At 34.6% G+C, this 25103-nt stretch overlaps 1 protein-coding gene across 1 annotated transcript in view; it reads left to right on the plus strand.

The window, feature by feature from the left end:
• The first annotated feature begins 211 nt into the window (after window positions 1-211).
• LOC149772634 (sushi, von Willebrand factor type A, EGF and pentraxin domain-containing protein 1-like) overlaps window positions 212-25103 on the plus strand; it is a 112859-nt gene continuing 87967 nt past the window's right edge. Inside the window, exons 1-2 of the mRNA XM_089947541.1 lie at window positions 212-579; window positions 2569-2665. Of these exons, the coding sequence (XP_089803667.1) occupies window positions 280-579; window positions 2569-2665 (397 nt within the window). The 5' untranslated portion in view covers window positions 212-279. The remainder of the gene's footprint in view (window positions 580-2568; window positions 2666-25103) is intronic.

Below are 25103 nucleotides of genomic sequence, written 5' to 3' on the forward strand. Positions count from 1 at the left end.
TATGAATTATATATGGATATCAACCATTTCTACTGCTTAATGTCAGAACGAGACAGGGAGGAGCTAAATTATATACCGTTCTAAATGACTGGTTAGGTTTTTGATTTCTGATTGGCACGCTTTGGTGTATGTTGAGCTTCTTGGGTATCAAGCGCTGTAAATTGCTGACTAACTCCGAATGATCAATTCAAACATAAGTTGGTATCGAAATTGCTGACGGAAACTATATAGGACACTTTGCAGATGACGTTTTGATGATCTCAGTCAAAAAATAAAGCTATGATTTGTCTGCGGTACTATATTCTTTTCTTTAATTTAGGGTGTTTTATCTTTGGAAGCTCAGATGCTGATTGCATGGAATTCATTGCTGAGAAACGCCAACGTGAGGGTATTATGGCGAAACTCAAACCCATTACAGCCGACGGGTGTGTAGAAGTATGTGAACACATAAATACATGCTATGCTGTTAATTACTTCAGGCTGAACGTTACTTGCCAACTTCTAAATCAGACTATGCCAGAATCCAGACTAATCAAGGCGACCAAATGCTTTTATAAGGCTGTCCGAAGTCCTCCGCAGGTAAGCATTTACATAATATTATTTCCGCATATGTTATTATAGAGAGATGAACTTCTGAGATATTAATAATTTCATCCTTTTGATAAATATCTGCTACTGCGATTAATAATAATATTCTTGTAAGGAATTCCTATTTCAGCACCTATCTAAGAATTCTCAAACGGTAAACTGGAAGTTGTGGATGTAATGTTCACCAAATGAAATGAAACGGCTCAACCGAATGACATAAGAGATGAAATGTTTAATTCGTATATGCTAAACTCTTACAGCTTTACATATGCTGTAAAGAATGATTAGAAATACGTCTGGAGAACATACAACTATCTCTAAACCATCAAACTGTGTTCCCACAATCTTTCAGTCAATAACACGCTTCAGCATTGACGACACCTTGTTCTTTAATCTAAACTCATACGTTTTAAGTTTTCATGCTTTCGATAAAAAAACCGCCTAACGTGTATTATATATTAAGTCAAGATTCAAAATATGACATTAGTTTTGCTTGGTTGAACGTAGGTTAGTGTTCGCATAATTTAGCTTTACGTTGTGTCCAAGCAGATCAGTTGCATTGTAGACCTAACACTTGTTCTTAAATCTATGTGCAGTATGCAGCTTTACGGGTATATTACTGGAACAACGTAAACACCATATCAGCGTTATTGCTTATTAATCAGCCAACATGATCAACTCAAGTGATACAAGACCTGGCTCAATACAAATTATTCAGCAGCCTTTCAATTGGCGAATATTAGACTTGAATGTCACCCAAACATTCCATTATGACTTTCAATGCCTACCACTTGTACTGGCGATGGTACTGGTCAATGGTATATGGGTACTATTTGACACGAGTTTGACTTTGAGCGACATTCGGTGATAACTTTTGTATCATAAATTGAATCTGAAGGTAAAGTATTACTCTCAGTAAGTAAATAATGTATATCAATGTTACGACTACGGCCTATTACAATAACAATATGACTGTCAATATCTTTCAATCAGCGGTAAAAACCTAACTGTTAAGAAGATGAACCTTAAGTAAACAAAATATATGCATTTTCCGCAATACATTATCATGTACTATATTTCAATCGATTATCATGCTTCTCGAATGAGTAAATACTTCCAAAAATGCAGTATTGCAAAATACAACAATTCGCTTCAGTTGTAAGCTGATTCCTGTAGATAGTAGAATAATTCTTGCTTCGAAATTCAATCATGGAAAACTTAGAAAGGTTGATGTGGAATCAAATCAGAGCAAACACTTGACGTAATTAGGATAACAGCAATTGTGTAATAATATTGCTAAATCATCGATTGAAAGAAAGAAAGAAGATGCATCAAATGATTTTAGAAGTTCGTATTATATTATCTCGTATAAATACCAGCGAATTCTGAAATACATTCATCGTCACTTGATGTCAATGAATGAACAAAACAGTGAAGACATTTTAGGTAGTACAATGTACAAATACAGCAAAAATATATTCAGTATTTCAAAACAAATTGAACGACTTACCCTCTTCATAGACTACATCTCTCTCTCTCTCTCTCTCTCTCTCTCTCTCTCTCTCTCTCTCTATATATATATATATATATATATATATATATATATATATATATATATACGAAAATACGTACCTTTCCCACACTCCCTAGAACAACGTAATTAACAAATGCATGCTTGTCTTCTATAAATCTAAAACATTATTTCAGAGATATCCAAACTCATGGCGTTTACCTGTCTATATATCAAAATTATCATAACAGCGTATGATAATAAGGATAAGTAAGTCTTGTCCGGTGATACAGGCTATCCATGGTTTATTCATGGAATAATAAACAACTAATTACAATGAAAATATAACCCACTGTAAGATCATCTGATAGAGCAGATTTATAAAGTAAAAATAGAATGACACATGCCATACATTTTATGTTGTTTTGCTTTTAAAATTGTTTGACATGCAATTTATCGCATTGCTGCAGGAATCGACTGAAAATGAGCCCTGCTACAAGAAGACTTGCCCCTGGGATGAAATATGCATGCACAACAAAACGACGAATTCGGCTGAATGTTACCCTTGTAAGTACACAAGCATTCATGCATATATCCAAGAATGCAAGGAGTGAAATACATGTCAGCCTGTCCGTCTCTATTAACCAACCTGTCTGTCTCTATTAACCAACCTGTCATTCTCTATTAACCAACCTGTCTGTCTCTATTAACCAACCTGTCATTCTCTATTAACCAACCTGTCTATCTCTATTAACCAACCTGTCTGTCTCTATTAACCAACCTGTCATTCTCTATTAACCCACCTGTCATTCTCTATTAACCAACCTGTCTGTCTCTATTAACCAACCTGTCATTCTCTATTAACCAACCTGTCTGTCTCTATTAACCAACCTGTCATTCTCTATTAACCCACGTGTCGGTCTCTATTAACCAATTAAAACTGATATATATTACCCATACACCTACCGATTTACTAATGCATAGAGGGATAGGACCACTAATTAATTCCCGAATAACTTAACATCGATATATCAAAATATAAAAAGTATGTTTTTCATTCATTCAAGTTCGTGAATCTTATAGTAATACGCGAAAGGTGTTCCGTAGTATTTTGTTGAAAATTGCTCTATCAAACAGATAAATTTCCTGGCCTTCACCTAGTAATATAGATCCGGAGCAAGAGTTCAAATATGTTTAGGTCAGCGTACAATTAAATACAAGACAGCTAAATAAAATTAAATATTTGATTGCAAACTATTACTCTCTCTCTCTTTCTTTCTTTCTTTCTCTCTCTCTCTCTCTCCCTCCCTCTTTCTCTCCTTCCATCTCTCTCTCCCTCTCTCTGTATCTCTGTATATATATATATATATATATATATATATATATATATATATATATATATATATATATATACTATTATTTAAGGTGGGTCGTGGGCAGTTTTGTCGTCCTCAGACGGTTTCGTGGGCAGATAAAAGTTCGTGGGCAGATTTCCATCTGCCCACGAAGCACGTCGTCCTTTTCTGCACTCTTGCCACAAATATCAATAAAATAAATGCATATTTACGCTGCTGAATGTTAAATATTCGATAAATATTCATCTGCAAAATAAATAATTGCCTTTTTACCTATTTATTTCCATTTTTTCATTAATGAATTGAATTGAATAGCACAACTTGAGTTACCTCCCATTATGTACTAGTATATATTGCACCTTAAAAATAGATTGACCCGGAAGTAGTATGTTTCAAATTTACTGCCCATGATGACAGGGGGTCGTTACAAAGAAAATCAAGGGATGGGGTTCTAACCTGTAACAATATAATATGTTAATAGTGTTACAGGTTAGAACCCAAATCTGTTGATTTTCTTTGTAACGAGCCACTATGCCCGTGATTATTATTGTGAGAGATCAAAACTGCCCGGGAACCAGGATGTGGAGTGAATAATCTGCCAATGTCGCCAACAAGCACCATACATATATACTATTTATTTTGATATCTAAGAAGTTTTCAATAATGCTAATTAGTAACATTATAATGAGTGAGCTGTTATATGTCTTTCGAAATACCTCTATTCACTATTGCTGGTCTTGAGCCCAAACTAAGAGGATTGTGGCTGTCATTAGAAATACAAGTGATACCATTTATTTAAATCCAGGCTTAGTAAGTTCATAACTTCACTTAAGTTCATATTATATGCTGCTGCATTTTCTTCTCTCAGTCTACCATTAACAACGACAACAAAAGAAAAATGGTGTTTACTCAGAATTTGTTCCTATATTTATCAAAAAATTTGTTTTGGAACAGATATTTTGTTGGAAAAGCTGAAAGAATAAAATTGGGGGAAAATCATGATGGTATAATAATACAATTGTTTACTTATAATAAAAGAATACTGGATTTAGTGTACAACATCCTTGCAATAATTAAATGGCATTGTGAATATGCAGAACCCCAATTCTTTAATGTACATGTACTGTTTAAGGTACAAAACTGTTTTGCATACTTCATAACTTATTTCTCTAATAGTGCAAATAATAGGAGACAGAAGACATTTAGAAAGAATTAATTTGTCAAAATAAGTTAAATATCAAGATTAGTTTAATGGACGTTTGAAAATTTACTATTAAAGTAAAATTGCCTTTTTTTGAGAGAAAAATCCTAATAGTAATACACGTAATTTTATTTAAATTAGCAGTAATGTAGAGGATGCTGATTTATTTATGAAATATACCATAAACGTGTGTTTCATGTTCATTACTCCAAAGTAAAATACCCAAGAACCACCTCAGAAAATCAGTAATGACATATTCACGTAAAACACAAAACACAATTCTAAAAAAGTGATGGAGATGCAGTTATCAGCTGTGAGTCACATAGCTAACACATGTTGAGTAGCAGACTGGATGATTGGTATGGAACGAATTGTATTTGCCTTGTCAGAATAGTTGGTAAAGATTTTAAGAGGACTTCCTGGTTGGAAAAAAGTGAATTGGAGAAATGTATTATTTTTTTCATCGTATGTGTCCTTGTTTCACTTCATTAATAATAATGATATGACTTTTGACAAATCTTTTTGTCCGAGTGACTCAATGCTGATAAGTGTAAAAAAATGTCGAGGCTGCGACAGATGTGTCCTCTGTAGAAATGGGTGTTTATTAAACTAGGTCAAAATTAGGTAGTGTAAAAATAAGAAGTGGAACAATACACAATATGGAAAACGCTCGCTGTGGAAGACATTGGGCGGACATACAGACACATCAAGATGTATTTAATAAGATTCATACACATATTATATACTGTTGTATAGCTCTCCTTGTATGCTTCATATTTATACTATAAACATTGAAGTTTGTGATACCGAGACAAACGGCAATGGAAGATGCACGTATCAAGGTTATGAAGATTGTTAAATTCACAAGCGATACAGAGTCAAATATACCAAAACTTTCATATTGCATTTTCTTACATTTCTACTATCACAGATCGATTTAGACTGATGCGAAACCTATCAATTTATATCAAATTTGTCAAAATCGGGGTTTATTTACTATTGTTATGAGTTATTCACCTGTATGGAAAACGATCGTATAGGAAGACATTAGGCGAAATGACAGACAAAGGAAGATATACTTAATAAGATACATACACATACTATTTACAGTTGTACGGCTTTAATTATATGCTTTAGATATATAGCAATAGCATCGAAATATGTAGTACGATCGCAAAACGGCAATGGTAGATTCACGTAGCAAGGATATGCAGATCGGTAAAGTCGCACCCGATATTCAGTAAAAAGAACAAAACCTTCTATTTTGCATTTTCACACATGTCTATTGGCACAGATCGATTTAGTATGATTAGAAACGTATCAATTAAAATCAAATTTGTCATCTGATATCAAATGTGTCAAAACCGTTGTTTTTGCGATTGTTATGACTTATTCGCCCATATGAAAAACTTTCGTATAGGTCGGATCTAGGCGCACGGACAGACAAATAAAGACGTGCTTATTAAGATATATACACACATTTTATAATATTGTATAGGTCGGATCTAGGCGCACGGACAGACAAATAAAGACGTGCTTATTAAGATATATACACACATTTTATAATATTGTATAGTTTTAATTCTATACTTCAGATCTCTAATATTAGCATCGAAGTATGTGCTACAATCACAAAACGGGAAGGGTGTATTAAAGTAGCAAGCATATGAAGATCGGTAAAGTCGCACCCGATATTCCGTAAAAAGTGGAACTTTTTTATTTTGTATTTTCACACACGTCTATTGGCACAAATCGATTTAGGCAGATGAGAACCTATATATTAATATGAAATTTGTCAAAAGCTGTGTTTGTTTACTATTGGTATAAATTATTCACCTATATGGAAACCGTTCGGATAGGAAGGCATCGGGTGCACAAACAGACATATGAAACCGTACTTAATAAGATACATACACATATTATTTAATGTTGTACATCTTAAATTATATGCTTCAAATCTATAGTATTAGCATCCAAGTATGTGCTACTATCGCAAAACGGGAAGGGTAGATGCACATATCAAGGATATGAAGATCGGTAAAGTCGCAAGCAATAATGAGTCATAAATACCAACTTTTTTGTTATTAATTTTCTCGACTTTTTTTGGCACAGATCGATTTAAACTGATGAGAAACCTATACATTGATATTATATATGTCGAAATATATGGTTGTTTAAGATTGGTACAACTAATTTACCTATATGGAAAATCTTTGTGTTGGAAGGTATTTGGCGCACGGAAAGACAAATGAAGACGTACTTAATAATATATGTAAACATGTTATATGCTGTTGTTTAGCTTTAATTTTATGCTTGAAATCAGTAATATTAGCATCGAAGTATGTTGTAACCCCCCTCCCCTTAGTACGCTACTGCAAGCAGACTTTGTTAAATGCTAAGAGACACTAATTGCTCGAAAATTATAATTTAAAAAATATTTATGTATTTATGGACTCGTATATTATAACCTTATAATGCGCCTTCATTTTCCATCAGGTAGGTCTCCAGGTCGAGTTGTCATGAAAAACAGGAACCAGTATCGTACATTCTTTACTAAGCGACTTCTCCGATGGTGCAATGTGTCTATAGAGCGTCCGCCTCGGATGCGAGGGGTCGCGTATTCAAACCCCGGCCGAATCATACTAAAGACATAAAAATGGTACTAGCAGCTGCCTCTTTTGGTGCCGATCATTAAGAGGTTAGTGTTCGGATTAGTCGGCCTGGTGTCAGGATAGTGTGACTGGGTGGGACAAGTTTGTCTTATGTCCGCTAAAATGCAAAAGCCTACTGAACCAAGTCGAACAGGTTACGTATTATACAACTTATTTTCGAGGTTTCAGCGCCCCCCCCCCCCTTTAAATGCGTACATATATTATCAGTATACCTCCATGCTCAAGCCTATGCATTTGGGTTACCCCCACCCCACCCTTCTATGCGTACATACTAAATGGACGGCCCCTAACCATTCATGAGATGGTATTGATTCAAATTTACGAGTGCGATTGTGATGTACGCATTTCCCTACACAAACACGGGATGGTATTATTCAACCGTACATGTCCACAAAACTATATATATTTATAGATATATGTATACAACCATGGTACATCAATTAGGTATCTAATTACGTAATGACAGTGTAGTGGTTAGCAAATTTGAGAAATATACTTTTTTATTCAGACACCATGCCAAAAGGAAAGAACTAACTTACAGTTTACGCTGAACTAAATTAAATTTACTATTTTTGTTTCCAGCATGGTCGGAATATGTTTACATGTTTCATATTAGGAAACAATTTGCATTATGGCTAAGTATATCTAAGAAGGAAATAAGATGTTCTTACAAACTCTTATTTTGTTGGTGTATTGGTTACCTCTCAACATATGAACCATTCTTTGCCATCTCACGATTATAATCCGTATGTACTTAAGCGTTGTCTCATTTGTAGTGTTAATTTTTAAATGTATACTTTGCTTGTAAAATGATCCCACTTTATATAAATGTACAAACACCGCAATCGTGATGTGCTTACAGGAATACATTCTTCTGAGTTCTACTGAAGTCAGTTATTCAGTATAATTTGTAAAACGATATGGACTGATTGATAAAAGTGACTGTTTTCTTTACTTTGGTTTGTCGCAATATTTTTCTAACACAGTACTAATATACACTGGTCACACATGACGCCCCAAAGAAGCAGTTGTAGTTAATTCTTTTTTACCTGTAGTAATGGGATTTTTACAATATATGGCTGTGGCAGATGTACGTCGATTATCAGACAATGGTCGGCTTTTGCACTATTCGCTTATTTCCCTACTTCGAGTGCGGACTGATTGACCGTTAAGCAAAATCTCAATTAATCTCTGCGATTTATGTGCAAAGTACGATATTGTCCCCAGTGTTTATTTAATTCCATCATCGTTTAACAAAACTTCTTTTCTTATCCTCTCTAAATCAACTTTTGTTGACCAAAGACAATACATTTTATAAGCAAGGCAGAACGCAAAATCACATTACCCATCCACGAGTACAATGAAAATATGTAAACAAAAATAGTTAATAAAATTCCAAGGTATGTATAATATTGTAATATATTTTGGAGTATGCGCATTTGTTTACCGCTCTCCATTTTAAGGATTCCTTATATACTTGCTTGAATATGGGAAGTCGGTGCTGGGATTATAGTCTTTAGACCAAAATAATTAGCCAATTACTAGGGGCAAACGTTACGGAGTGAAGTGTAAGTGAGTTTCAAGATGACATGGTTTACTTTTGGTGAATTCAGGTAAGAGCCGCATGAGTATCCCTGTCACTCAGTAGTCCCTATTCAAATCTAATTGCGTGAATTGATCGTGTGACTCCAGGTGCAGTATTTATGACTGGAGATTGGTAAATTATACAATGGAATCAACAGAAAAGGACTGTTCCGCCGTCGGCGGGCGCCATTTATTGTTGCTGTGGTGGTAAATATGTTACAAAGTTACAGGCGAAATGAAGCTAAAAATCATGATTTAAAAGGCCTAAGGTGGCGTAGTAAAAACGGTTCCCTGTATTAGGTTGTTGAGTTGTGTAGTTTCACGGCGTGAAATACTGGCGGTAAGTTACGGAAAGTTAACGAAGAGAAGCTTTGCAGTTGTGACATTGACATACAATTGGGAAGTTGGGATTTGTGGTCATGTATTAATTAGAGTAACATTACTGATAGATTGGACGCGTTGGACTTTCCAGTTTGCAGAAGTAGTTGTACAGGATTCCTTTGAATCGGGGAAACCTATGACTCGTAGCGGGATTCGCGCAAGGGCTTGACATCGCTCGGTCAAGAAACCCATTTGGTTGATACAATATTTCTTGCGTGAGCATAATGCAAATGTGTATATTGGCTTGCACTGTTTGCAGCTATGATGTACGATGTTAAGATCTCAGTCGGTCAGGATATTCTTTAACAACGGTATCTTTTTCCTAACACGTCTTTCAATACGGTACCATTTACCCCTTGCAATAAAGTATATCAGTTGGAGGTTGAGGATGAACTAATCGATACTGAATTTCTCTAAGTACTGTTTGGTCAATGTTCGGATCTCATTATCTTGTTATTGCAAAAAATATATATTGGTTATAATCAATTACACCTTTAGTTTTATGATTATTTAGACATTCTATATAAATCCAGCATGGTATCAGTTAATATTTCGACGATATTGTTATATGTGACCAGTACATTTGAACATGTATGATTATAAACAGTAAAATTAGGCATTTAAACTGTAGGAAAAAAAATTCTACTGAAAAATGTTTCATCAGCATAAAAAACTAAGGCTTGTCAAATCCGAGACTAGCAATATTTTATAGTACCTATATTTGCTCTTTTCAGGCCAAGTTCTCACGTAATGGCTTGTTTTAGTAGATTGCTTGTTTTTGTGTGGGGTTTTTTTTGGTGCTCCCACACAAAATGCGCATGCGCGGAATTTATTTTCCGTTGCCATGACGTATAAAAGTTACCGGCCATGCACCAACATTTTTCTTTATACATCAGATTTGCATAACATGATTAAAAGTAGTTATACTTTAACAAAAAGAACCAAAAAAAAACCTATAAAGTGTACAGAAAAAATAATTTAATTTCTCGAAATAAAAGTATACATCACTGTTACTTAGATACGATTTTCCACCTATAGAGGACGCCAGCAGGAAATGACGTACATTTATCCCCACAAGACGAAGTACTGGGGGGGGGGGGGCCGGCACCAGACAGACCCCCCACCCCACTTTTCCAAAACATTATAGTGTTTTATGTGTATTTATCCCCCCCCCCCATGTGTTGTATGTTTTATATTATGCAAAAGAATTTAGGTCAAAAAAATTTAATTCTCCTTTTTAACGGGGTATTTCTTTTAAAACCTAGTTTTATCTATAGGGTTGTTTGTCCGAATAGGTTTCTATCTTTCCATCACCTGACTTGAAATCCCTTCGCTATACTCTTGGTTGACCTTGGCTAGAGGTTGCCTATATCCTGTGTGTGCTATATATATATATGCTATAGTTTGTGTATGCTATATTTTGCTTCCATGTTGGGATAGCCTTTATTTTTTCCCAAATCTCCCCAGTAATCTTAGGACCTTATAATCGGATCAAGAAAAGGTTTATTTTTATTTATTTAATATATTTTTGAATTTTGGCTAAGTAACGGTGTATTATAATTTAATTAAGAAAAAAAAACTTAATGTGTTCTGTGTGCAAATATATTGTGTCATTATTCACATATTGGATTTGTAAATTGAAATCCGCTGTACTCGAGTTGGAGTCCATACACTTTTTTATTTGCTTGTATTTCTCCCACCTAGAGTTAGGCCGTCTCAAATTATTTATTGGATTTCTGCCAAAATCTCTAAAAATGGTTGTTCTTCCCACACACACACACACACACACACATACACACACACAGTGGGGATTTACCGTGCAGTGCGAGAGCTGCACATTTTGAGCAAATAGAATTAGAAGAGAGACTTATTAGATCCTTTGTTTTCGTGTATGTATGTAAAGTTTCCTATATGTGGTGTTTTTCCCGACTCTTTCATAGCCCCATGACGTCATTATCTCGTTTTTTTCCCATATAGTTTCTCTGTCCCGATAATTAGGATTTGTGATAGTTTACGTAATATAATTAAAGTCTATTTAATTGTTTAATTTTAATTGTAATGGATAATAAAAAGAAACTGAAGCTGTTTAGGAAAATTTATAAGAATCTAAAAGGGTGGCGGCTACAGCAGATTCCAATCCGGGGTGGGGGTATGAGGGCAAGGGTTCACTTTGTGATGGTCCCATTTAAGGGGAGATTATCCATTGCCCCATCTCCCTCCCCTTCTTTTCACCCTTTGCAGCCCCGTCCCTCCCAGTCACAAATCTTCCTAGAAGTTCTTTTTTCTAATTAATTTGAAAGGATTACAAAAAAATTTGCCTATTCATTTTTTTTATGTTTATGACTTGGTCACACGCCATCATGGTTTTAGTTATGTTATCTGTTATTTTTCCTATTAAAGTTTTGTTAAAGTTGCCGTCTTGATATAAAACTTGGTTTCCTCTGTATTTTTATTTCTTGGATATCTCCATAATTAATTGTATCCTGTCTTGTTTCCTAAACTCGCACTGTGCCATCGCATGATATTTTGTGAAGTTCGCACATTTGCACATGAGATAATTTACATGTATGCATATGTCGTGTAGATATCTGAATATCAAGCTTTGTATTTTTGGAGAGCCGATGTTGGTCCAGTACCTCTAAGGTCTGTCCCAATTAACCGAGATATTTCCTCCTCTACTTTATTTTTAATTTTAGAGGTTAAATTTTCCCTTATCCAATTATATGTTTCCTTAGTTTCAATTCCCCAAAGTTTCTCATTTTCCCTATATTTACATAAAAGTTCCTTTATACTTCTAAAGGTCCTTGTTGTTTCTAGTCTTTTTACCAGTTTATTATTTTTGTAGATGTCACTTATGTTTTTCATGCTAAAACCAAACCAGTAAATGTATAAAGCTTCCTAAGGGGTTTTGGGTTGGATATTTACTTCTTTTACATTATAAATTAAATACTAGAGAGGAGGCCTAACTCGAATCGGGAGAAACACAAATAAATAAAGAAAGAAAGTGCGGACCCTGACTCGAATACAGCCTACCTCATTTTGAAAATAGACTTTAATGTGAGAAACACCACACCATAGTCAATCACATAAAACAAAAGGTTTTATTTTAATTTCAAATGGTAGTATACCGTTCATCTCGCCGGAATTCTAAATTGCAAATTAATTCAAAAGCAACTAAATTTATACCAGGACAAACAAATAAATTTGAAAAGTCCATAGAAAAATATATATTAAGACAACAGAGACAAATTTGACATAGTATTGCTGTCCCTACACACAGACTATATAGCATACACACACCATAGCATTGATACACATAGCATACACGGAACATAGAAAATTCTTGACAAAGATCACTAAAAATCAAGGATATGAAATCTGAAAATGGGAATAAGACCCATGTTTCAGACTACTACCCTTTAGAAAACACTAGGACTAATTATAAACTAAAAGTTTGATCAAAATTCCTTTTTTAAACTTTAAACAAGCACACACATCTTGGGGTATACAAGAGTACATGAAAACACTTTATTTTTTGTGTGGTGGGGGTCATCTGTCTGGTGCCCCCCCCCCCCCCATGATACTTTCGTAACTCATACCTGCGAAAGATTATCATTTGCACTCACATTGTATGTTCTTTAAAATAATGATTTTTTTTTTTATTTGCGAGATATCGTCGTATAGTTAACCTGGATACAATATAATCTTGGTCCGTTTGCACCTTGAAACTTATCATGCGTGAATGGCAGGCGCCTTCAAGCAATCTGGTGATATTTTCGTCTCTTTTGCGATATTTTTTTTTCTGACATTAGCGATACACACACAGTAAGGATGCATACGCATGCCGGCATCCGCTACATTTACGGAGTTCGTTGATATATTTTGTTCTGTAAATTTCGCATGATGAAAAAAGAAGGAATACATTATAACAATGCAAGGTTAGTTTCTTTTATTTTATTTTCAATCAAGTGTTTGTTTATTGTACCGTGCCGGGGCGGGGTGGGATGGGGGGGGGGGGGCACAAATTCAACACAAAATTAGTTCCTTTCTTATCTGCATGGAATAATGGAGCAAATATGATTGACGATATTGACTGGTAATAACAAGCTTTCAATTTACGCGCGCACACACGAAGACAACTTGAAAAATAGAAACAAACAATAAAATGAACTGGTAACTTCGCACTTGCTCAAGGCTTTGTAGTTACAGTGGGGGGGGGTCTGTGCTATTATCTGGTTAGGCATGACTATTTCGCAGAAATACAAACAAATCTTTTGAGATGAGCATAAAATACAATTATTTCTTTTCCTCCATACATTTACGATGCTCTCAAAGGACCCACATATTTAGGTAAAAGTATGACCGTTACCAGGCGTTACCGAGTTGAAAATATGCCGAGTAAACTTACGAATTACGCCACGTACAATGTATAAACAACACTTGGCAACTTTTAATGATAAAAGATGGTGTTTTTATTTATTTACTTATTTATTTAGTTATCAGAACTCTTTCAGAATAACAATGTAACTGCCGATTATACAGCTCGCCTCTAAGAAGATTTTCGTAGTTTCCAACTGCCATGCATAAAATAAGTTTATGCCAAAGTGATCGTGACCTACAAAATGTTGGCCATTGTCACAGGGCATAAAATTCATAAAACAATAAAGAACATTCCTTTTTGTTCTACCAAAGCAGCGGAACCATAATGAGTTGATAAAACACAAGGATATTTGTTGTTATTTTGCAAACCATTGCTAATAAAATCAGCTTCAGAAACTATTATTATTGTCCGCCCTAGAGGAAAGATTTTACAAGGTGGAAATCACTGACTGTCAGTATCCCTGGAATGACAACCAGTATGACAACTATAACTAGTTTGTGCATCAGTAAATAATCTTGAGTAGCCACTGCACCTGAAATGCGTGCAGTCCATTCATCGAATACCTCCTATTCATTCATTGTATAATACACATTTTACTTACTAAGAATACCCTATCACAGTATAAATGTTTAGTCATAAATCGGGAAAGTTTACAACTGTATATGCATATTTATTTCTATTTTAACCGTACTGTCATAAAGGTACTTCTGTGGAGGCTAGTGTGTATATGTCATGATGAAAGCTTATGTCATTAATAGTTTTCTTTCTTTGCTCTTTACAAAAAATCAAAATAATAAGACTTTCGTTATCTTTTGTCAGATTTCATATTTTCTTGAGAATTTTTTTAAAAATGTATCTGGAAAGTAAACATAAAAAATACGATAATTTAAAAAATGAAATTTGGGTCTCCATCTAAAGAATTTATATATTCTTAGTTACTACTCAGTAATTTTTAATTATTCATAAATGATTGTAAGATAAATTAGTTTTACAGTGTAAAAGTGCGAGTTTGCTCCATTTACAGAAGGGTTTACTTGCTATTCTCTTTGTATAATTCTCCCAGCTTTAAACTACAGATACAGAACATTACATAAGACAGCGAATTTCAGTCTTAACCTAAAGCTCGAGGCTGGAGAAGAGGTCACTAAATTACCGTTTCCATAGTTACACACTGGTCAGATAGAGCAGTCTCCCGCAGGTATCATTCCCTATAGATGAATTAGAGGCCAAGTAAACTGCCTTCATTTCATGAGCTATACTAGTGTAGTATAGATGAAATAAGTTTTAAATTGCAAAAGTTGTCTCTTTTGTAACCAAAGTGCAAATCAATAAAGAAATATAATGACATGTAAAATTATATGAACAGCAATGAAGGATCTTTTCACGAGAGTCGCAAAAGATTGAAACTATTTAACGAATTTCATAAATTTCATTTTAAATAAACTTAAATGTAAGATTATGTTATGTGTATCACATGACAGAAATGATATTCAATAAAAAGCATAAAAATAGGTTACATAATTGACTTTAAATTACATTCGTCATTACACCTTCAATTCATATGTCGTCATGCCGGCATTTGCTGAGTTACTGGGTGTTATTAAACGTATCATATAGTTACGTATGATACTGGAAAATATCATATGGGTATATTAATCTTAAGAGGAGCAACATTGGCTCAGTGGTTAGCGTCTCAGACCTGCGACCGAAAGGATGCAGGTTCAACCCCTGCCATCGGATCAAATCCTCGACCTTATTGGAAAATAATGAGATAACAAGTACATTCTACAAAGACATGGAACCTATTACCTCCACTGAAACGTACGAAATGATCATCTAAATTTGCAACAAGTGATCAGGAGAAGTGCGACCTGTTGAACTCGGAAGTTTGATATGTTACACGTTTAAAAAATTATGATAAACAGTTACCGCATTTTGAAGTTAGAAATGAAACTTTTATTTCTGCCATCATTATATATAAACAAGAAATTATAGATGTAGTAACTAGTCTTGACCTAAACAAAACCGCTGGAACCAATCCAATAAGTAATAAACTTGTACAAGTATAGTTGAAGAAATGTATGTTCCATTGCAAATACATTTAAATAAATCACTCCCAGCCAGCGTGTTCCTAACACAGTGCAAGCTAGCATATGACATACCGATGTATAAGAAAGGAGATAAAACACTACCGTCTAAATGCAGACTAATTGTTGACTTCAGCTAAATTATATACACTATTCATAAGTCCAACCTTAGAATATACTTCTGGAGTCTGGGATAATTGTTCTATTGAAGATTCGGAAAGATCAGAATAAAGAGGGGAAAATCAGATGGAAGATGCACGGATCGTTCCAGATCTATACCCATTAATTCTTCTAGATAGTCTCTTTATGCGGAAACTGCTTGGTTTGCACAACGAAGGAAAAGGAAGAGATTATGCATTATGTATTAGATTATAAATACTCAAGTACCTAACTATTTAAACGAACTTCTTCCACAAAGGAGATATGAGGCATCTAATTATCGTCTACGTTACTCTCAAAGTATCACACCAATCTCAACCAAACTTTATATTTTCACACGACCTTTTACCATATACGATTCGTCTTTAGAACTCTCTGCCTGATGATATCCGAAATCCTCCAAATCTTTCTATTTTTAAGAAACGTTTCTCTAATTTAACTAACGGGTCATCACACAAGCAGAAAGACATCTTATTGTAGGTGAGTAGTCACGTCACTTTTCAATGATAAATCTAGACTTAACCAAGAAGTGTATTGAAAGGTAGAGCGAAAGAGCTGGGATCTTTGGCATTAGGTAAGGGGCAATAGACAAAGTGTTCAACTTCTTCATTATCATAAGCACATGCACACGTGAAAGAGTTAACTAAATTCACCATGTAAAGGTCGGATTTCAGGAGACTACCTGCTTGTCTAAGTTTAGTATGTAGGATATTAAGGTGACATTTGTCAGTAGCGTAATTTTAGCGTGATGACCCGTTAGTTGAATTAGAAAAACGTTTCTTAAAAACAGAAAGATTTGGAGGATGAGAAACCTATAAACTAATATCAAATGTGTTAACATCGGTGGTTCTTTACAATTGGCATGACTTATTTGGTTATATACAAACCATCAAAAAACGGCAAGGGTAGAAGCGGGTAGCAAAGATATGAAGATCGGTAAGTCGCAAGCAATACCGAGACAAAAAAGGCAACTTTCAAGGTAGCATTTTCACACATTTATATTGACACGGGTCGTTTTAGACTAATGAGAAACCAATGACTGGATATCAAATAGGTCCAAATCTTTGTAGCTTTTTTTACGATTAACATGACATATTTAGCCTTATAGAAAACGATCATGTTGCACGGATATAGGCGCACGGACAGAGAAATGAAGATGTACTTAATAAGATACATACACATAATTTTTACTGTTTTATTGCTTAAGTATATGCTTCATATCACTAGTATCAGCATCGAGGTATGTGATACCATCGCAAAACAGCAATACTAGAGGCACGTAACAAGGATATGAAGACTGGTAATGGTAAAGTCGCAAAGGATACTGGGTAAAATATATAAACTTTTCTAGGTTGCATTTTCACACATTTCTGTAGGCATAGATCAATTTAGACTGATGAGAAACCTACCAAATAATACCAGATTTGTCAAAATCTGTGTGTGCTTACGATTGGTATGACTTATTCGACTCTAAGATAAACGTTCGTGTTGTAAAGATCTAGGAGCACTAACATTCAAATGATTATCATCGAATTAGATGGTACCATCTCAAAGCGGCAAGGGTAGAGGCACGTAGGTAGAATATAGAATATGATGATCCGTTGATGATCCGTAATATCGCAAGCGACACCAAGTAAAAAATATCAACTTTTTTACTTGCATTTTCACACATTTATATATTTCACAGATCAATTTAGACTGATGAGAAACCTATCAATTGATATCAAATTCGTCTAAATCGCGTTTTTAAAAAATTACTAATGTTATAACTTATTTGCCTATATGGAAAACGCTCATTGAGGAAGACATTGAGCGGACATACAGACACACAAAGATGTACTTTATAAGATGCATACACATATTATATATTGTTGTATAGCTTTCCTTATATGTTTGAGATCTATAACATTAAAATTGAAATATGTGGTACCGTGGCAAACTGCAATGGTAGAGGCACGTATAAGTCGCAACCGATATCGAGTCAAAAATACAAACTATTTTATTTTCATTTTCACACATTTCTGTTGGCACATATCGATTTAGACTGACGAGAAACCTAACAATTGATATCAAATTTTGCTAAATCGGTGTTTATTACTATTGTAATGACTTATTCACCTGTTTGTTAAACGATCGTATAGAAGACATTAGGAGAAAAGACAGACAAATGAAGACGTACTTAATAAGATACACACACATATTATTTACTGTTGTACAGCTTTAATTATATTCTTCAAATTTATAGTATTAGTATCGAAATATGTGGTACAATCGCAAAACGGCAATGGTAGTTTCACGTACCAAGGATATGAAGATCGGTAATGTCGCACCCGATATTCAGTAAAAAGAACAATCTTTTTTATTTTGCATTTTCACACATGTCTATTGGCAGAGATCGACTCAGAATCATGAGAAACGTATCAATTGATATCAAACTTGTCAACATCGTTGGTTGTTTGCGATTGGTATGACTTATTCGCCTATATGGAAAATATTCGGTTAGGAAGGCACTAAACGCAAGGACGTACAAATGAAGACGTACTTCATAAGACGCATACACATTATTTACCGTTGAACAGCTTTTATTATATGTGTCAGGTTTATAGAATTAGCATCGAAAAAATGTGATACGATCGCAAAACGGGAATGGCAGATGGACGTAGCAAGGATACGATGACCGGTAACGTTGCAAGCGATACTGAGTGAAAAATACCAACTTTTCTATTTTGCATTTTCACCCATTTATATTGGCACAGATCTATTTAGACTGATAAAAATTTATCAACTGATATCAAACGTGTCAAAATCGTTCTTTGCGATTGGTATGACTTATTCGCCCATATGGAAAACTTTCGTATAGGTCAGATGTAGGCACACGGAAAGACAGATAAAGACGTGCTTAATAAGATACATACACATATTTTATAATTATGTACAGCTTTAATTCTATGCTTCAGATCTATAGTATTAGCATGGACGTATGTGCTACCATCGCAGAACGGGAACGGTATATGAACGTAGCAAGGATATGAAGATCAGTAAAGTCGAACCCAATATTCAGTAAAAAGTACACTTTTTTGTATTCTGCATGTTCACACATGTCTGTTGGCACAGATCGAGTTTGACAGATGAGAAACCTATATATTAATATGAAATTTGTCAAAATCGGTGTTTATTTACTATTGGTATGACTTATTCGTGTATATCGAAACCGTTCGTAGAGGAAGGCATTGGGCGCACGAACATACATTATGAAGACGTACTTAATAAGAAGATACATAAACATATTATTTACTGTTGTACAGCTTTAATTATATGCTTCAAATCTATAGTATTAGCATCCAAGTAGGTGCTACCATCCCTAAACGGGAAGGATGGAAGCATCAAGGATACGAAGATGGGTAAAATCGCAAGCGACAATGAGTCGCAAATAGCAACTTTTTTATTATTCATTTTCACACATTTTTTTTAATTATTTTTTTTTTTTTTTTTTTTTTGCACAGATCGATTTAAACTGATGAGAAACCTATAAATTGATATCATATATGTCGAAATCGGTGGTTGTTTACGATTGGTACAACTTATTTACCTATATGGAACATGTTCGTGTAGGAAGGCATTTTGGCGCACGGAAAGACAAATGAAGACGTATTTAATAAGATATATAAACATGTTATGCTGTTGTTTAGTTTTAATTTTATGCTTCAAATCATTAGTCAGCATCGAAGTATGTTGTAAACTCCCCCTCCCCTTAGTATGCAACTGCAAGCACACTTTGTCAAATGCTAAAAGGCACTAACTTTCTTGAAAATTATAATAATCAAAAAAAAATTCCGGATTCGTATATTATAACGTTATAATGCGCTTTCATTTTCCGTCAGGTGGGTCTCCAGGTCGAGTTGTTATGAACAACAGGAAACAGTATCGTACATTCTTTGCTAAGCGATCGCTCAGGTGGTGCAGTGTCTGTACAGAGCGTCCGCCTTGGATGCGAGAGGTCGCGGATTCAAACCCCTGCCGAATCACACTAAAGACATAAAAATGGTACTAGCAGCTGCCTCTTTTGGCGCCCATCATTAAGATATTGGTGTGAGGATAATGTGATTGGGTGGGACAAAATGCTGTATGTTTGTGGCATGATGCCACATTGCTAGACATCATTATAAACTGTCACAATGCAGACATGGTAGCGATATGATTGCATTTTTTTTTAAAGCTACGTTAAAAATTACACACACACACACACACACACACACACACACACACTTTGCTTAGTTATTTGCTATTTGAAGAGATGGAATATTGTTCATATTTCAACCGCTTTTTATTAATGATCATCGATGTGACCAACATATACGATAATAATACTCCCGATGATGATGATGATGGTTGTTGTTCTGATTTCTGTATTACTACTGCTCCATGGGTATATTATATATCGAACTTGAAAACAGAAGCACTACCAGCAATAAAGCAGCTTTGAAAACAAATCGCACTTAATCGATATCAATATATATTGACATCAAAATGAACGTCAAATGCTCTGTGCAACTGTATCGAAATGAACTATTACATGCTGGGTTTTTTTTCTTTTTTTTTTGGGACAGTTTTAGACCGAAAAAAGTAGTACTTCAAGGCTCTGTCTATGGTATAAATATGTTCATGTACACTTTTCCATTGTAACTTTAAGTGTATAGACTGCAAATACGATGAAGCACAAATCGAGGACGTCGAGTGTTAGCATTGGAACAATGTTACTACTTCGGTCGAGAAGGATAACGACCAATATATGTATTCCTGCCCACTACCATGTAGGATGTATCAAACTGTATATTACTGAAGCGCTCTTTGTCGAGCGTGCTGGTGTGTGTGTACAAAAACAAATGGAATATAATAACTTTAACTGAAATATATACAATTAAATTCTATATAAAAGTGATGCGGCACCTGGGAGTAAAGCAAAAATGGAAGAAACAAATTTCCGGATCGCTACTATCAACAGCAATGGGATAGACAAAGCGAAAGCAGACAAAGTAGCCAAAGAAACAAACTTTGGTGTAATAATGATACAAGAAACACACTATAGAATTAAGCCAGAGTTCGAAATTTTAGTAGAAGACAAACTTAACGCAATAAAGATATGCAACAATTTTGCAAATAATGATATTAGAGTTGGTTGCAACAATAATATTTTTAAAAAGCTGGGAAAGGTTTGAGGAGGGGGGAATTTTTTAAGGGACGGTTGCTACGTGTTAAAATGTTTAATTGGCATATTATAAATGTGTACATGCCAGCTAATAGAAATAAGAAACTAATTTTAAAGAAAACTTATACACCTACCTACAACAATATTCGATGGAAAATCTAATCATAGGGGGAGATTTCAACTGGGTAACTATAAATTAAACCAGTCTAGCAGGATTGATAAATTTTACGGAAATTTTTATGATCCATTAATATATATTAATACTGCAATAACCAACCAAAAGCTATCAGACCATTTCATGCTCACTATTGACCTAAAAATGAAAAAAATAGAAAAATGTGGGTCAGGACTATGGAAACTAAATAATAAGATTTTAAATGACAAAGAATATGTCGAAATAATAATTAAAAAAAGAAATTGAAACCGTCAAAAATGAAGAAAATATTAATATAATAATTGATTGGGATGTTTTAAAAAACAAAATAAAAGGAATAAATATTCAGTACTCAAATAGAGGGCGGAAAAACCCCAGAAAAAAAAGACAAACACGAACTCAAATTAGAACTAAGCAAAACAACAAACGACGATGGAGAAAGGAAAAAAAAAACGATTGACAGACAAAATTAAAATCGTTGAAGAAGACGAAAATCAGGGGAGAATAATAAGGGCGGGAAAATTTACAAAGATCTACAACGAGGCAAAAAACGTATATAAGCGAGAAGAATTTAGAAAAGGGGGCGATACAATTTTAAACAATATCAAAATAAACAATGTAACCCATACTGTAAAAGAAGATATCCTAAATAATATTTCCAAATATTATAAAGAACTATACACCACACACCACACAGAACATATACTTCAGCACAATCGACAGCTACTTAAAAAATGTCGACTGTGAGATGACATCAGCAGTACATAGAGACCAATGTGATGATGTCATCTCAGATGAAGAAATCACAAAAAGTATATCAACACTCACAAAAGTCACCAGGGAAAGATGGACTCATCGTGGAATTCTACCAAAAGTTCCACGGTGAACTGACGCCGATCTTAAACGCTTTGTATAATAATATAGTTTTAAGTAAAAATAAAATGACTAAATCTATGAGGGAGGGAGTTATCACAATTATATACAAAGGGAAAGGGAATAGAGACGAGATTAAAAACTGGAGGCCTATATCACTTTTAAACACGGACTATAAGATTTTAAGTAGGATTTTAACAAATACAGTAAAGGGTAGGATAAACAAGATAATTAATGTAAATCAAACTTGTGGGGGAGGGATATACAAAACAATATTTTAAACATTAAAACTATAATTAACTACATAAATGAAACTGGTATGATGAGTGCTATGGTACTCTTCGACCAGGAGAAAGCTTTCGACTGATTTGAACAAAACTGTATAAAGAATGTTTTTAAAAAATTTGGTTTCGGACCCAATTTCCAAAATGGACCAAAATCCTACACACTGGGATAATTAAACGGGAAATGCACGAAAGAATTTGAAATACAACGATCAGTGATACAAGGATGTCCACTATCAATGCTAGAATACGTAATGGCAATATAAAACCTACGTCACACGATAAGAAACAACCCAGATGTGCAAGCAGGGGCGTATTAACCATTAAGCAGACTAAGCACGTGCATAGGACACCAGGGCCAAAGGGGGCACCACAAAGTTGAGAAAAGGGTGAAAAGAAAGAAAGAAAAAAGAATGAAGATTTGTAAAAAAAACTGATACAACTAGTGCAAATTGATCATGATGTTCTGTTTCTTGATCATGGTACACCCTAGGGTTATCTTCTCAGGTGTACGTGGAAAAGAGGGGCGCGCCAAGATTTGTCAGTGCTTAGGGCACCAGTGAGCCTTAATCCGCCCCTGATTATACAAGGCATACAAATACCAAACCTAAAAAAGAATTAAAAAATGCTCTAACATGCATATGATTGCAACATCTTTAGAAGAGAGGGGAAATGCTATAAGCGTCGGGTTCCAAAATAAACCACAACAAGCACGAAATCTTAAAAATAGTTAACTGGAGGGGCAACCACCCTGGATTGTCGCCCCCCCCCCCCCCACACACACACTTACTGAGAGACACTGTAAAGGCTCTAGGGGTTTACTTTGGTAATAAAAAAAAGAAGCTGTAGAAAATTATGAACATATTATCAATAAAATAAGAGAAAATGTGAAAATCTGGCCATGGCGCCATTACCTATCATGAAGCGGGCCCAAGTGGCCAAGACTTATTTATACTCAAATATTAACTACATAATTAAATCCATAGATATGGATAATACAATTTTAAACAAAACAGACAACGAAATAATAGATTATATATGGAATCATAAAATGCATCATGTAAAAAAAGAGACATTATATAGGGCCAAAAGTAGAGGGGGCTTGGGGTTGCCGAGCCCTCTACTACTATAATTAACTAACATAATCAATAGATTAAAAAAAAAAATGCACTCAGACCCGGCTACAGCGTGAGAAGCACCGTACATCTACTGGTTCGGCTTCACCTTGAGAAACCGACCAGAGATATACAAAAATAACAAATTAATATAAAAAAATCGAAGTGCCACGCAAACATATGAGAACTAATTTTAAAATATAGAGACAAAACAGATTTATGCAAAATTTAATAAGTAAAAGTCACGCTTGGATTAGGGAGGAGGTAACCAAAAATATAAAATGTAGAGTAGAGCAGGACAACTGAGGGTGTAAATTGGACAAAAAAATTGGAAAAATTGGGGAAAATAAGATCTGTCAAAACACAAAGTATAATTTTTAAATACCTGCACAACACCTGGCTAACAGGCGAAGAAACAATCAAACATCGTATGCTGAGGATAATGCCGAAATGCCCTTTATGTAAAACAGCGAACTTCACCAAACTACATACGATTGTCCAATGTGATAAAACTAAACATAATAGGATAAAGTTAATAATGAAAATTTGCAAAAAATATAAGTATAACAAAAATAACATTTTATTCATAGATTTAGACTACGAAAACAAAATCGTTCTAAAATGTATAGACTATATAGTAACTACGATGATATCCTGTGGACAGGTGATAAAGATTTTTAAATAAGATACGTGGTAAAAATAAGAATATTAACCACAACAAGAACTCAGTACGTCTTACGACGAATAGATACTTACCGTCAGGTTGATATAACGCAATTGATGTTGGAATTGGGGGAGAGAGGGGGAGGGAGGAATAGGTATTACAGACCGAAGGGTCGCGTAGCGCAATTGCGAGCTGATGCCATACCCATACCCCCTCCTCGCACCCCACAACAGCCATATTTCAAAGAAAATTTCAAATTCTATTTCAAATATTTCAAAGAAACCCATATAACTTTTTTTTTTAAAAGAGAAAAGGGAAGAAAGGAAGAAAGAAAAAAATAAAAGAATTTTGTAATTTAATTTTTTTTCTTCTTTCTCTGAAAGAAAATTCTAAAGACATATATAGGAAGGGATACAGGGAAAATATAAGGGGGGAGTAAATGGCGATGACATCATGGGGCTAAGTCACAGGGCTCAGTGAAGTGCATAGGCCCATCATGAGTCTTTGAAAACACCCAATGTAGAACATAAACAGACAAAATAAAGACACAAATACATACTGTATAACACTTAGTTTAAAACCCTACTAACTTCTCCCGCACTGCATGGTTGACCACTATAGAATAATGTGGTCTCATAAATACGTTTGGATCTTTCAATAAAGCATAATCAGATAAACTAAATAAAGGAGGCCTAACGCGACCCAGGAAAAACACATAGAGAATAAAGAAGCGTGAACCTTGGATCGAGCGTAACCTACCTATCAACATCTTTAAAGACTATTATGAGGAACGACACATATTATCACTCGAATAATAAAATAGGAAATTATTTTTTTAAACAAAATCTAAATAGTACACCATTCCATCGTCAAAATTAGAAAACCATAA

This window comes from Sinohyriopsis cumingii, unplaced genomic scaffold, assembly GCF_028554795.1.
Source record: "Sinohyriopsis cumingii isolate HCF-2022 unplaced genomic scaffold, ASM2855479v2 utg001328l, whole genome shotgun sequence".
In the NCBI taxonomy this organism is placed as follows: domain Eukaryota; kingdom Metazoa; phylum Mollusca; class Bivalvia; order Unionida; family Unionidae; genus Sinohyriopsis; species Sinohyriopsis cumingii.